Below are 16,516 nucleotides of genomic sequence, written 5' to 3'. Positions count from 1 at the left end.
TCCTTCCTGGATAAAATTACGAATTTCTTGGAGAAAAAAAAAATCAACCAAAGTTTATAATGTATGCAAGCATATTTGTATAAGGGAATGAGTATTTTAGATCATGTGATTGGTTACTATTACCGGTACTTTTAATCACATTTTACCTTCACTACTTCATTTTAAATGGCCCTGTGGTGTGACAAAATAATGTTGTACTTACTTAGCAATACAAAAGCTCCATGTAGTTTATTATATGAGCTTGTAGCATTCATTGTTCATAATAATAAAAAAAAGAAAAAAGTATGTGAAGTAGTATGTCACATCCTAGTACACTGTTGAAGCAGCTTGAAATTTCATGTCAAAGACATTTCACATCTTATATTGCAATTTGAGTAAAGGCCCATGGCAAGGTCCATTCATGCCCTTTAGTGTAAAGATCATCCATGCAATTAGACAGTCTGTGAGGAGGTATGTGGCATGACATTGACCTGAGTAATACCACGTAATAACTGTTCTCCAAGAAGTGGATCTTACATACGAGTTAAGGTGAAATGCTGAAGGGACACATACTGTTAAACTGTGGTAAAGACAATAGATCACAAAACAGTGAGAACATTAAATTACATTTCTATTTGTTTTTCCATTCATTAATATTTTATTCATATTCTTAGTATACTTTATACATCCCGTTCTACATACATAGGACACCAATCAATACTATTAAATGCTATTAAAAATAATGTCTTGTTGCAAGATACACTACAATCAGAAATTACTGCATCTGTTGTGCAACATGCACAATTGTAAGTAAAATCAAAAACATACAACCTTGGAAATGTGTAGTACACACACCAAAACACAAGCTAAATGTGGTTATAATAAGAAATGTAAAATATTTGATGAGTCTATCAAAAGAATATGATATTATATTAGGCTGAAACAACAGTTTCAATATTAACAGCAACTGAGTGGGAAAGTTGCAAACAATGTTAGGTAAGAATGATTAAGTTGTTTTACCTTTCAGAAAAGTTCCTTTTAAAAATAATCTGGTTTTGTGCTGTTGATTTTTTTCTCTCTTCAAAGGAATGTAATCAAATCTGTATTTGCCTGTTCATCAGAACATTATCATGCTCAAAGTCATTTGAATAATCCCTTCAGTTTGTGAACTGGGAAACAATGGCATCATCAGTGCCCTTTATATTGGGCGTCAATTTGATGATCTTTTTTAGATTAAAAGTAACAAAACTGCATGGCAGCATACCCTTTCAGAGAATCTGACCTGTCTTCATCTCTTACAGACTTGTCTAAATAAGACCACAATAACAATCAGAACATATTCTTGACACACGATACTGACATACAAATCTAATATCAATCTGATATCAATTCTTTAGTGTGTAGTTACTGCATTTTGCTTTGCACAATACTAATGTAGAGGCCTTTTTTTTAATCAAATTTGACCAGCCTGCCACCTCTGGCCAGTTTGAGCAGTGGATACTAAACCTAAAGTTGTGGCCACCAAGATGGCAACATTTTCACCAAGACAGGCACAGATATCAAGCAAATGCCGCGTACGTGCGGTCAAGGTCAAGGCCCCAGTGATGATCTCATACGTCTCACGCGTCACAGCATGTCTAGCCCGTAACACGTCAAGTATGTTGTTGAGTCGTCCTTCAGTCATGCAGCGAACAATGGCCTCTCGTCTCTCACGCAGAAGTCGGCAACAGCTCCTTCCCACTGACAGTTCACATTTAACTAGAGAAAGAGGAAGCATTAGAGTATAGTCAATAGTGTGTTCATAAATCTTTTAGATTTTGCAAATTTAGCAAGAATGAACATACTTCATTGACAAATCAATTCACTATATAGCGCTTTATCCAATACAGATTATTTCAAAGCAGCTTTACGGGAAAATAATGATTCAATGATGCAATCAGAGTTCAATTATGCTGTAAGGCAGCTCTAAAGAGACAACAGTAAAGTTGATTCATTTTGCATCAATAACTGTGTATTTATTAAAAAGAAACAAGGCTCAGGCGGGGTGCCAATTCTCCTCTCCTTAAATAAAAGATACACTCAATATATACAAAAGTTTGGGGTTTTAAAAGATATGTATAAATCTATTTAGCAAGGATGCATCAAATTGATCAAAAGTGACAGTAAAAACATGTTACAAAATATTTCAAATTCATCAAAGATACATGAAAATGTCATGAAAAAGCCGTTTCTTGAGCACCAAATCAGCATAATTAGAATGAGTTCTGAAGGGTCATGTGACACTGAAGACTGGAGTAATGACTGCTTTAAAATATATTAAAATAGAAAACAGTTATATAATATTTCATAATGTTACTGTATTTACTGTATTTTTGATCAAATAAACGCAGCCTTGGTGAAACTTCTTTCAAAAACATTTAAAAAATCTCACCAACACCAAACTTTTGAATGTCTTTACTCTTCACCAGTTACTTCACTGCGACTAAACCACCTATACTACTAACATTTAAATGAACAAAACAAGACTAATTCTGAGAAAGACAAAAACCCTCTGGGGAGGAAACACACTGAACACAGATAAGGCATTAGTGGGCCGGTCATTCAGGAAGCGAGTGAGTACAGTCCCACAGAACTGCTTACTGCGCACAACACAAACAAGAACTGACACATTTGCTGTGTCCAGGTAGTTATGCCAACAGTATGTACACAATATGTACACAAAGCTCCTCCAGATTTATTTAGCATAAATACATCAGGCGATTGAGACTGACAGAGAGCAGAGCTTTTTCCAGATGGATTAAGGTATGCAACAATGGCGTGTTTATGTTTGTGGTCCAAACTCATATGTTGGAAATGTGCGGGACAGGAATGGAGGGAATTAGAGAGATTCAAACAAAAACGACTGTTAGGACATTTTGGAGACAGAACTAATTTCTCACCCTGGTTGCCAGCGTTGTGTTGTGGGGTGCTCTGAAACAGCGTTGTGGAGGAAACACATGGGGACCTTAAAGATGTGGGACACTGTCTCTGGGAAATTCCACAACGCCCATTAATCTGAGCGAAACCAAGATCACTGCAGGAGTTACTGGATTGGACGCAACTTTTTCCAGTATCTATAAAAGACATGAGCATGAGTGAATTTAGGGTGATTATAAGACATTTTACACTAATAAAGTGAGAAAATGTATCCAAAATACAATTAAATGAGAGCTCACTAACCCCTAAAGCATCTGATCTGAGGACAACCTCTTGTTGCCATTGGCTGAGAGGACTTTCCTTTTGCCTTCATTGAAGACACTGGCAGTGTTTCATTCTGTGGAATCACCTTGGAGGCCCAATTTTTTGTGGGACTTTTGCAACTATTGTCCTGCTGGTGGTAAAAGACAGTAAAAGCTAATTGTCAGAATCCAAAAACTGTAAGCATGGCCGAACCGACCATTGAGGTCCCCAAGATGTATAATAAAAGTCCTAATAATAACTACTTTGGTGCTGCAAAAATGTTCTACAACACAAAGATGACAGACTTTCTCATCTGAGCTGACCAGCAGTTCCATTCCTGGGATTTGGTAATATTTCATCCTTGATTTAATTTGATTTAACAACATATCATTTATGTTCTAAATACCCTTCATCATTAGGCACATATCAAACCTCTAACAAATCATATTTTCCCACCTAAGACATTAAATACCTTTTATTATTATTATATATATATATATATATATATATATATATATATATATATATATATATATATATATATATATATATATATATATATATTATTTTTTTTCAGATTTAAACACTTTTTAATTCTCCACCCCATAACGGAAAAATGGAATTGGTTTAAAAAGGATTTTACACAAAACCACAATTTTATAGTGTTAGTCCTTAACATGTCAGGTGATAAGCAGCAAGACATGCCTTAATTTTTAACTGTCTTCTCTATTTCCCCCCCCAAAATGATAGCTGAGAATAGTGTGATAGTGTTGAAGACTGTAACCGGTTTGAAGGGAGTCATTGCATTTCATTTTATATTTTCTCTCATATTGTGCCCTTCTTTCTAAAAAATTATTAATCAATGAAGTGAAAAACTCAACCCCGTCACACATTTTTAACCCCAAAACAATGAGAAATATAAAAGATATGTGACAAAATGCTTAGTATACGATAGAAATAAGACATTATTTTATGATAAAAATGATATAAATGCTTATAATAATTATTTTTATTCATCATAATGGTATTGTGAAAAGCTTTTAACATTTCATTTTGGTGAACCACCACTTTAAAAAGTCTGGAGGACTGAACTATTACCGAATCCCTGGAATGACCCGCATGTCAATGTCAAAATGACAGAAATGTCCAATCAAATCAAAGAGTTATCTATTCAAATGTTGTCATTTCAAACCCAAATGCTATTTTACATTAACATTTTTCATGCCACGCGTTTTCTTTTTGCACTGACGCAGAAAAAAATCAAAGAGACTAACATGGTTTTAAAGCAATTGTTCTGTAATCTTTGCCTTTCAGGCATCTTAAAATGCACAAATGTAGATAAAGTGAATCATAATCATGTTTTTTTTTTTTTCCAGCGGGCCCCGAACCCCCCAAGCAAGTATTTGGACCTCTGTTTTTCCTATAATCCTGCATATGGTCACGGCTGTAAGAAGTGTTATATTTGCACATCATTTATAATGAACACACACAATACAAAATATTGCATTGGACTGAGTACCTGCTCAACAATACCAATATTATCATATAAAAATGAGAGAACATTTCTACACCAAATCAAGTAAAACACATTATTCGCAGCAGTTGTCTTACCTCTAGGTTATGTAGCTCAATAGGCAACTCCCAGGACGAACGCATTTTACAGCTCAGTAGCCTCCTCTCCTGGTGAAACAGACAGACACACAGGCCACAAATAATCATTACCACCTACTAAATACACAATCGTTCCAACTGTCAAATTCTTCACAGTTGTATTAAAATACATTTGAATTTAAACAAGAAAATATTATATCAAATCTCAGACTCCTTGTGAAAATGCTTATCACTGAATACTTCTGCATAACAATTGAGGGGCATGTTGATTATAAAAATTAACACATTTTAGAATGTCTTAGTCAGTTTGTACTCGGTTTGCTTTTGTCACGATCACCAGCTGGAGTGCCCTGGTTGTTCACTAGAGTGCACTCCACCCCGGACTATTGCCACGCCATCACAGACTTCATTTCATATAGTTCATTGCCTGGTCTAATCATCCATTATTGTTTACAGCTGTGTCTCATTAGCTCATTACCTCACCCTATATACCGGTAAGCCTGTACCTCAGTCATTCATTGCAAAGTCTTGTCTAGTGTAACACTGCAATTCTGAGCATTCTCATGGTTACTGGTATTTTTTATTTTTATTTTTATTTATTCCTTTGCCTGGTTTTCTTGGTTTCCTCTGTTTTTGCCTGGTATTTATGACCTTTCGCCTGTTTTTGAATATGATTGTGGATTACCCTTTCAATAATACTGCATTTGGATCCTCAGCCTTGTGTCTCGGAGCAGTTTGTTACAGCTTTAAACTCAGCAGCAAGTTTTTGTAAAACCGGATGATCTCCAACATAGCATTTGAGAATGAAAGCATTGTGTGCTTCAATGGAATCATGAACATCTGGGGCCCGTTTCAATAAGGAGGTTCAACCAACTCTGAGTTTAAAACTCTGAGTTGACTTGCCCTGAGATGGGAAACTCAGAGTTTTGGGTTTCAGAATAGCTGAATTGAGGTAGTTCAATCAACTCTTGAGTAGACTGACTCTGAGTTAAGCACATGCACCCCAACTATGAAAAGCCACGATCAATGGAACTCCGAAATTGATTCACCATGGCAAAAGCACCCAACAAATAGACGTCCGCATTCTTCCGGGTCAATCTATAAGTTGAATTCTTAATTAGTTTAATTAAGTTTGATTTTCATGGTATCCAAAACTCAAAAAAAATAATGTGGCAGCAGCTAAAAATGAAAAATAAAATCATAATTCAATCCGGTAAAGCTGATAAAATGTTTAGATATTGCATAAAATGTTCATGAGCGTAGGTTTCATGACTTTACAAACATTTGACATTAAATATCAATAAATGTCCATAAATCCTGCAAAGTCTTTTGTATTTTCTTTTCTTTTTTAAATGTTTGTACATTTATACTACTGATACTTTGTATTATATTACTTTTGCATCAAATTACAAAAAAACAAGTTACACTTGCTGTGAGGGTGTTTCTAATACAGCGTCTATGGGAGTGATGGTAAAAATAATATCTTTCTCTCTTTTCACTTCCGTTATCAGTCTCACTCTATTTTTTCCCTCTTTTTCAAAGTTGTGAAATCACTATTGTGGAGTTTTTCTTTTGCTATTTGAGCAAATGGGGATACAACAAATATATTTAATGCATTCTCTCATTCACCGCTACAAAAGTTAACCCAACTATGACGACTTCCGCTTCTGAGAAACTCGGAAATGTGAAAAGGGTCTATGCTCTTTTCACATAATGAAATGTTCTCTGATCCCACCTGTTACATTTATTAATTAGGGTAATGACATTAACATTTGACTTCTACTCAGGCCAGCCAAACACCAGCACCATTGACAGATGAAGAGGAGATGGAGGAAATCCAACAGGAAAAATAATAAAGTATTTGTAAGAAAATAAAGATGACCCTAAAAAAATTTAAATAAATGTATTTAACAGCTGTGGTGGTGGTTATGGCATATATCTCGTACTACCATCTGGCAGCATCCTTCCATTCCACACAATAATCCGTTTTCAGAAAGTGTGATGATGGGAATATGAGTGTCATCAATGCATCCAACCACTGGAAATCCTAAAGGAAATTCTAATTATTAGGTTACTTTGCTCGTTTATCAAGTGAATGACAGGATCCTGTATAAAAGGACAAGCCATTTTTGTCACTTTGACGGTGTCCTCATGATGAAATGAGCAATGAATGCATGTACCTGCACTGCAAAGAATGCTTTTCTTACTTTGTATTTTTGTCAAGTGGCAGATAATTTAATTTGTTTTAAGTAAACTTCGCTTACTTTAGATTTCGATTTAATTTATAATTTTTTTGATATTTGTATTTGAAATACGACAAAATACAGTTTGAATGAATGAATAAAGTATTTAAACACTGCTGGTGCTTTAAAAAGGGGGAGGAGAGCGAAATTGGGTTTACCAAAGAAAACCTGCTCCTGACCAGGTTAGGTTCACAGAGTAAGTTACCCTGGTAACTGACTCTCAGTATAAGTTACCTCTCTTTTAGAAACAGGCTTGACTTACCCTGCTTTCTCGGGTTTGACATACCTCCCATTCTGAAACAGAAAACTCAGAGTTCCCCTCATTTCAGGGTTAACATACTCAGAGTTTTCACTTAACCTCCTTTCTGAAACGGGCCCCTGACCCTTTGAAAAGAGTCTATAATGTTTAGACAGTTTGTTTTTTGGATTAGTGACCAAGAAATGTTATTTCTTCTTAAAGTTTTTTTCTTTATTTTAAGGCCACGTCCACACGGAGATGCGTTTAGCTGTATACGTAAAAATGTTGTACCAAGCAGTGTTTTGTTTAGACGGATCCGGCGTTTTGGGAGCATGAAACCAATATTTTTTTAAACTGGGTCCCAGAGTGGATAAATCTGAAAACGACATCCTTGCGTTTTCGTACATACAACCAATCCGTATATTTTGTGAAACGGTGATGTCATCACACCACATCCCGCACGGGAAAGACTAGAAAGGGATACAAACTACAGGTACTGGGCATGCGCACATCAGTATTGCGTCATTTAATTATTGCGTCATTATTGTAAGGGTAGGTTTAGGGTGTAGGCATTAATAAAACGCAATCTGGTAAGAAGAAAATTTATTTATTGTTATTTTATCGTGAGATTTTGCCTCACTTCCTACCACTGCTGTACCCCTTCTAGCCACAATTCTTCTTCTCTGTTTTTAGTGTATTTCTGTGGCAGAATTACAGCGCCACATACTGGCCTGTCATGTATACTACATCGTATTGAGTCGGTTTCAGTGCTCTAGTGTGTAAGCAGATATTTCTTGAAAAAAGGAAAATAAAAGAGGGAAAATAGGGAAGATAGGGAAAGCTCTGGCTCGTGTGGACCAAAAGTCACCATTTAATTAAAATAAATAATTAGTATTTTTTGTAGAAAATTGCAGTGTTTATTATAAATTATTTATCTGTGCACATCATTTTTTTTAATTCATAATCTTTAATCAAAAACATTAAATTCCCCTCTAGTAATCCCTATTTATGGAAGCTTGTTTCTGCCACAGAATAAAAAAATAAAAATGGTAATTGTGACTTTTTTTTTGTTTTGTTTTTTGCGTGATAAAAAGTCGCAATCGCGAGTTATAAAGTCAGAATTGCATGACATTAAGTCGCAATTTAAATCTCACAATTCTGACTTCATAACACGCAATTGCTAGATATAAAGTCAGAATTATGAGATATAAACTTGCAATTCTGAGAAAAAAGTCAGTCATAAAAATCACAATTATCTTTTTAAATGTTTTATTCTGTGGTGGAAACAAGCTTCCACACCTATTAGCAAATGACAACCATCCAATCAATTCCTGATGGACATTATATTTTTTCTTGTTTGAAAAGCGGTTTTACTTGGATATACATCACAATAGAGGAGAATAGAGCAGATCTCAGTCTCATTCATGAAAAAATCTCCATATAAAATATATCACCCCACTGTATAAGAGTATTTACAGCTATTATTAATCTCATTAATTATTAAACAAGTACCTTGCTTTTTTTCAGATGAAGAACATCTTCAGTGAAAGTCTGAGGATCAAATGCTGCCAAAGCTGTCCTTAGAACCACTGCACACTCTGAATGAGCAGAAAATAATAAGTGATGAGCAGATCTTAAATAAAACCTCTAAGCTCCATAAAAAATGCTGTTACTAACCCTCAGCCGATGGGCGTTTTTGAGGTTCACTGTTCAAGCATCGAACGATGAGCTGGGTAAGAGCATGGTTTTGAGGGGTCATTGGTGGCAGAAGGTCAACCCCTAAACCAAGCTCTATTCTGGTCTGAAGCTGATCGATACCTGTATGAAAACAAATGTTTCAGGTGAAATGAATGACTGAAAAATCCTTGTCCCAGAATAAGATAAGATGCATTGAAGAGATGACCACATACCTTCACATGGACGCTTTCTGTTCAGTGTTTCCCACAGCAGAACCCCAAAACTGTAGAATCATTAAAAAGCTCAAATGAACGCAACGATTCGACAGTAATATACAGCTGAAACACTCTAGAATTTCGAGCTAATGCACCTCACCTATATATGTCCGCCTCCACAGAAGGAACAGCACCTTGTAAGACTTCAGGTGACACATAGGCCAGATCTCTGTAACATGGCCCACAGCCATTAGAAGTGGTCAAGTGCATGTCTATCTCCTGACCCCAGTCACACAACTACAATGACACACAAAAGTAGGAAAAATGGTAAAGCATATGCACACAAAAAAACATGTTTGTATTTAAAGGAACTTTGGACTATGCATGGCAATACTTTGGCACGGTACTCTTGGTCGAGAAGAACATTAGTAGCTTTCATGGCTCCATGAGGCAGCGGAACGGCATGGATATGAGCTAAACCTTCAGCAACATCCAACAGAATCCGAAGACAAAGAGCCATCGAAAGCTCTGGATATCGGTTTGTCTAAAGAAAGAAAAAAAAGAATCACGTGCAGTTAAATGAAATAAGACTGGTAGAACATTTCCTAACGATAATAGTTATATTAATGATGATGATGACACAACAGCTACTAAAGTGCTAATGCATTGTATTGGAATGCTATGGTACTATAAAACTGCTGTTCGTTGGCACTATTTTTAGTACCATTAAATTACTAGTTGGTTTCCTGCCCAGGGGATTTCCACTCTCTCACTGTCAGGAACATGAGCACACCTCCACAATCCCAAAACAAACATTCAAACTTCCTGCTTTAGATAACAGACTCATCAGGTGTGTTAAACGCACCTGTCTGACTCAAATATTCTTTTAAAATTAAGTATTAAGTGCATTGTTTAAGTGCTGCTTACCTCATGCAATGTCGAATCTAGAGATCCTTCAGTCATCCAGTCCCACACCAGTCCCACTAGAGAGTGAGTTGAACTTGTGTACACACCCAACGGGACTAGAACTTGTTCAGAGCACACCTGGCCCAACATTCCTACTTTCTTTAACCTGTCAATCCATTTGCTGATGTCACACACACCCACACACACACACACACACACACACACACACACACACACACACACACACACACACACACACAAAGCATTTAGGTTTTGTTTTCCATTTCTTGGAAATACCCTGTAAGCTGCTGCACAATATTTTTACAGAGATTTTACTCCACAAAGCATTGCAATATTTAATAGCATTTTGTTTGAATATTTATTCATATTAACATGAATTCTTATTATTATGAATTCATATTAATACTGTATTAATAATCTACTACAATTTAAATATATCTTAATAAATATACATTGTATTATATATACAGCCTATATTTATTATGCAAAGCACAACAAATAAGCGTGCAAAAATAACTGAAAAGGCACTTTACCTATCCTTGATTAACTTGACAGCCACTTTGCGACCTGTCCTTCCGAGATGTCCTCGCAAACACGCACCCACACTCGTTCTGACCAAAACTACGTCTCGCAAGTCCTTCTCTTCAATTATCTGCAGATGACTGACCTGAGCCATTCCTCTGGACTCCTCTGCTGGAATGAGTAGACTGAAAATGCTCGATTTGCTGTCATTTACTGTCATGGATAGAAAACATCTATAATCTTTGATAGAAAATGAAAGGAATCGAGAGCCCAGCCCCAGATCGCGTGCTCATGACGTCACTTGTTTATGTCGTGTCTTATTGGCTGAGTTCACAGAAATCCCCGGCTATTTAAAAAAAGAAGCCACGTAGTTGTGAAAAACAACTTTTTTTATACATGTATGCATGTATTAGCAGTTTATACTATTTTATAGTAGAACTATACTAATTTAAAGCCTCCCACATTCAACTTTAAATGACCGCGCCCGCTCTTGGGTAAAAAATAATGTGGAAAGATGAATCATAAATCATGAAAAATTCATCATTTCCGTGGGTCAAGTTGAGTTAGTGTTATAATTATCGCAAAAATCTGGGTAAACTAAATCAGGTCATCTAAGGGCCATTGGTGTGGTTTATGAAGCCATTTTTAATAAACTCTTAACATCTCATCAAACGAGTCTCATAAATAGCCTATTGCTTTTTCCCCCTTGCCTCTTCTTTTAAATTAAAAAAATATATATATTTGTATGACCACATGATTAACATCCTATCTATACAATACAAAATAGCCAAAAATGGAAGACAATGACGGAGTGATGAGTGATATATTAATTATTAACCTCTCAACGTTTATTTATTAATGTATTTGTTCATGTCTGAATTGTCTGTCGTCATGGTGGACTCATCAGTGTGACTTCATATTTCTCAACAACCAAAAAAAGAGAAGAATTTCCTTTTTTTTTTCAGATGTCTGCCGAAATTGCACAAAAGAGCTGTCTGCCACACACTTGGGGGTTTTCTTAGCAAGACTAAATTTTATGTTAAGTCACAATTTGCTGATCCCTGTTCTGCGTGACAAGTGAATGGGAAGTGAGATTTCCATCTTACAGAGAAGGGGATGTCCAAAGTGACTGAACTAACAATAGAAAGTGGAATCTTGTCAATCATTTATTGGTTTATCACTTTCACGCTCTGTTATCTCATAAGAAAAAAAAAACTATTGTCAATGTAACTTACTTTAGCTATAGGCCTATTGTTCTTTTATTTAACTGTTCTTATAAAACTGTAAAAAGAGGTAGTCTGTTTAGAATTTATAGCAGCAATAAATTATATTAAATAAAGATAATTAAATAAAGATAACAGATGCAAACAGACACTGAGAATGATTAACTCTGTTGAACTATAACCTTTCCAATAAAACTAGTCAATTCATTGACCATTCTATCTCAAATGTAATGATTAATTACCTGCACAATACATTTGATAAAAAAAATTAATGAAAGGAATTAAAGTCACTAGGAATGCAATCAATGTCTACACTTCCAAGCTATTTGATGGGAAAAAATTGAACAAATGACACAATAAAGTGACACATTAAATAAATAAGACATTTAAGACTGCTTTAATATTATGGCCTACATCATAAATAATTTGCATTTGCAAATCATTTCTAGTGAAATTAAAGTCATTGATCCAGTGCAGATGTGTTTAAGTTATAACTCCAATCTCGCAAAATTTACACTCAAGAGTCAGTAAACCCACATTTACGTAACTTTCCATGGAGGAGCTACAGCTCAGTGAAGAAGTCATAAACAAGGAGTTTAGATGAAAATCAAGTTGAACAAAGGGGAACTTTAACGCAATGCTCATTGTGTAAATATTTTCCGTTGAACATCAGAATGCAACCCTGGCCTACATTCCCTGTCTACACCATAAAGACAATAGAACATTCAAGCAGTTCATCAAAGCATTTTAAAACGTTAATTTGAAAAATACTGCATGAAGAATATAAGAACATTTCCAATGCAATAAATGTACTCTGGATCAAAGACTCAGTGTTAGTGTGTCTTTAATACTCATTACGTTTTGTATAATTTGTATAATAATGTTGCATTGTACTGAAACTCGATACTATAGATCATAAAATACTATTAGATCGACTTCAAAATTTCACTGGTGTTCAGGGACAGGCATTAAACTGGTTTAGATCGTATTTATCAGACCGCTACCATTTTGTCTGTCTAAATGGGGAAAAATCAAAGATAACATCAGTACACTATGGGGTGCCGCAAGGATCCGTGCTAGGCCCTCTGCTATTCTCTATATATATATGCTGCCACTTGGTAATATTATAAGAAAACATGGAATTAATTTCCACTGTTATGCTGATGACACTCAATTATATATTTCATCACGACCAGATGAAAACGCTAAATTATCTAAACTGACAGCGTGTGTTGATGATATTAAACACTGGATGACGTGTAATTTTCTGCTATTAAATTCAGATAAAACAGAGGTATTACTTATTGGTCCAAAAAACTGCCCACAAAACCTCTCACAATACAACTTTAACTTGGAAGGATGTCCTGTCGCTTTATCCACTACAGTAAAAGACCTGGGTGTTATATTAGACTGCAACTTGTCTTTCGAAAATCATATTTCATATGTTACAAGAACGGCATTTTTCCACCTTAGAAACATTGCTAAGCTACGTAACATGCTATCTATCTCTGATAAAGTTAGTTCATGCATTCATGACCTCAAGATTACTGTAATGCTTTATTAGCTGGTTGTCCTGCATCATCAATAAACAAGCTACAGTTAGTCCAAAACGCAGCTGCTAGAGTTCTTACTAGGTCAAGAAAATATGATCATATAACACCTATTTTATCATCTCTACACTGGTTACCTATTAAGTTCCGTATCAATTACAAAGTATTGCTACTGACCTATAAAGCCCTAAATGGTTTAGCTCCAGTGTATTTAACGGATCTTCTATCGCCCTACAATCCATCGCGCTCTTTAAGATCACTAAACTCGAGGCTTCTGGTCATTCCTAGGATATCTAAGTCCACTAAAGGAGGGAGGGCATTTTCACATTTAGCTCCTAAACTCTGGAATAGTCTTCCTGATATTGTTCGAGGTTCAGACTCGCTGTCCCAGTTTAAAACTAGATTAAAGACGCATCTCTTTAGCCAAGCATTCACATTATAAATACGTTTTATACTACAGTTAAATCGGACCAACAGCATTAATATTCTGAACAGCAGCTAATTATTTCCCATCTGCTTTTCTGTTGTTGTCTCAGGACACTAGTCCCGAGGTAACTAGTTCGTCAGCTCCAGTTTGTATCCAGCCTCTCATGGAGACTTCAGATGCCCCTGTGATGAGACGACTCGACGCCTGTGAAGAGACGACTCAACGCCAGCGTTGTTATGGCCTAAAATAATACATGATTGATTAACTTATCCTAACATTTTTCTTTAACATTCTCTTTCTAACATTTTTCAATGTACATTTATGAAATGCACTTTCTGTGAAGCTGCTTTGAAACAATGTGTATTGTGAAAAGCGCTATACAAATAAATTTGAATTGAATTGAATTGAATTGAATTGAAAGCATTTCGACTATTGATGTTCATAGTCATTGCTATGAACATGTTGTTTATTGCTTAGATTGTGCATGCTATATAATGTCATACCAAAAGTATCTTATATGATATGTCTTGTTGTTGGAGCAAATCACCAAGAATCACCAAATTCTTTGTAAATGTAACTTGGCAAATAAAATGAATTTTTCACAGATTGTGGTAAAGTGTGTATCCTTCAAGCATATTTTATCTGTTAAGGCGACTGGGAAACTCATGAATATGAATAATGAATGGAGATAAATACAGAAATCTCCTGGTAGAAATATGCTGAAATCCACAAGAGCACAGCAAAGGCCAGATCCAAATCCCAGTGAGTCTCTGTGAAACTAATTTAAAAACATTGTTTTTCACAAAGAGTCCCAATACAATTTGCATAGTCAAAAATCCAGTACTGTAAAACATAATAAGTTGACTTTACTTAGAAAAAGTGAGGAAACTGATTGCCTTAAAATTTAAAAGTAAAGCAGCGTATAATTTTTTTGTCTGCAAAACTTAACAAAATTTGTACAGAAAACTTGTTAATGAAGTATACTTAACTCAAAATGATTAGTTATGTTAACTTGTTATTAGTGCTCACATTACTAAAATATTAGGAAACCGATTGCCTTAAAATTGTCAAGTAAGCTGAACTTAAAAAAATAAGTGAAGACAAAAAGCAACAACTGAACTCCATTCAACACTTATTTATTACTTATCAATAGTCTACAGGTACTACACTGTAAAAACGATTAAGTAAGAATTACTTAATTGCATTAAGCTGTTCTTACTTAAACCGTTTAAGTTTTGTCAACTTAATTCTATCTGGGATCTGAGGAAGTGTACTCCCAGAGTGCATTGTGGCATGAATAAATTAATTGCTTCGTTTTACTATTTTTAGCTTTATTTTACTATTTGTCTTTTGTCAGTATAACCCGAATAATGACAGCAAGTAAAATAGTAAAGGTCGTATTAATAATAAAAAATAAAAAAAATTAAAATAAAAAAAAATCCTTGTTACTATTGTTGTGTTTTGCATGCTGAATGTTGAAGTCTGTGTGTGACACACTCAAGCATGGTCAAATGATATTGTGACAAATATAGAGGGATTATATCAACTCAATTAAAAGGTTATGCCATAAATATTAGCAAAAATAGTGTTAGAAGATCATTATTTCACATTAAATATAGTTTTGTTGTATATCATTAATGGACAAATATTTTATATATATATATTACTTCCCTTCTTTTGAAATCATACAACTATGATTTCTTGTTGCTTTGCAGCAATAATAGGAAGTTAAATACTATAATATGAATGAAGTTCCAAGTGTCCAACCAAAGGGAACACTAATCACAATTATGGTGAGAGGAAGTGGAGGAAATGAGTGATAAGTCTATAAAAAATTGCACCACCTCAAAAACACTTTGCCCGCCCGCCTGTCCGCCTGCTTGTTTTTTTTGCTTTGGCAAAATGGTACTCAAACCAGTCAAGTAATGTTTACTTGAGTTTTCTAAGTAACAAAGGCATAGCATGCAAACAGTTCAGATTACTTAATTGTTTTAAGTAAGTTCAACAAATTATTGGACATTAAGTAAAGTTTACTAATAAAGTCTTAGTAAGAACAACTGTTGGATTTTACAGTGAAACTGCTCAGCTGTGCCACTATGTGAGCTCCAAACCCCCTTAAAATAAAACAGAATTTTTATTTTTAAGATAAAAAAATGGTGTTACTTTTTTAGTTACTGCTTTGTTTTTGGTTTTAGAAAACCCTTTAATTCCACTAGAATATTCTAAAACAATTTATTTGCACATTTCTGAGGAAGAAGCATTAACATTTTTTAGTCATATGAGATTAATCTGACAAAAATGGTTTTCTGCCAGAGGCTACATAACTACATCAACTCATCCTTTCACTCTCTTTTCAAGGGTGGATTTTGGAACACACCATGCCCTAGTCAAAAAATGAAGTCTTGGTTCCTGGCCTACCTCTTGCCCCTTTCATTCTTTCTTCTCTCCGCTGCATGATTACACCTCTCTCCTCTGTTTGGCTGACATGTTTTTCCAATTTTTTCTTTCTGCCTACAGCTTTGTGATATTTTCTCACAATAAGCAATGGATTATCTTTTATTTAATAGGATGTCCACTTTAGCTGAATGCTACTATCCCATTTAATCAAACATGGGACAGTATCAAAACAAATTTGTTTTTGTTTTTAAATAGAACTTTAAAGAAACTTGCACACCATTCATTGCA

General features: G+C 35.0%; 1 protein-coding gene across 2 annotated transcripts; it reads right to left on the bottom strand.

The window, feature by feature from the left end:
* Window positions 1-205: 205 nt before the first annotated feature.
* LOC307122798 (receptor-interacting serine/threonine-protein kinase 2) lies at window positions 206-10,940 on the bottom strand. 2 transcript variants are annotated; one of them, XM_079811016.1, is made up of 11 exons: window positions 10,643-10,940; window positions 10,110-10,269; window positions 9,577-9,726; window positions 9,343-9,479; window positions 9,201-9,250; window positions 8,968-9,108; window positions 8,803-8,888; window positions 4,810-4,878; window positions 3,199-3,349; window positions 2,919-3,092; window positions 206-1,737 (listed from the first exon to the last, which is right to left on the bottom strand). In XM_079811016.1, exons 1-11 carry the CDS (start codon window positions 10,849-10,851, stop codon window positions 1,433-1,435), a joined length of 1,632 nt encoding a protein of 543 aa, XP_079667142.1. In that variant the 5' UTR covers window positions 10,852-10,940; the 3' UTR covers window positions 206-1,432. The 2 variants fall into 2 exon arrangements, with proteins under 2 accessions (XP_079667142.1, XP_079667143.1); XM_079811017.1 differs by having other exon boundaries at window positions 623-1,737; window positions 3,199-3,346.
* Window positions 10,941-16,516: the final 5,576 nt, after the last annotated feature.

This window comes from Gobio gobio, assembly GCF_949357685.1.
Source record: "Gobio gobio genome assembly, chromosome: 2".
NCBI classification, from domain to species: Eukaryota; Metazoa; Chordata; class Actinopteri; order Cypriniformes; family Gobionidae; genus Gobio; species Gobio gobio.
Note: the sequence above shows the minus strand (reverse complement) of the source record. Positions and strands in the feature narration are given on the sequence as shown.

Bases quoted from the DNA above. Each gene is read 5' to 3' on its own strand.
- LOC307122798 (XM_079811016.1), bottom strand. From the start codon at position 10,851: ATGACAGTAAATGACAGCAAATCGAGCATTTTCAGTCTACTCATTCCA. The intron at 9,109-9,200 runs GTATGTGGTCAT...GTTTTCATACAG, and splicing joins CAGAAAGCGTCCATGTGAAG to GTATCGATCAGCTTCAGACC. The intron at 1,738-2,918 runs GTGAGAAATTAG...CTCTTTCTCTAG, and splicing joins ACACAACGCTGGCAACCAGG to TTAAATGTGAACTGTCAGTG.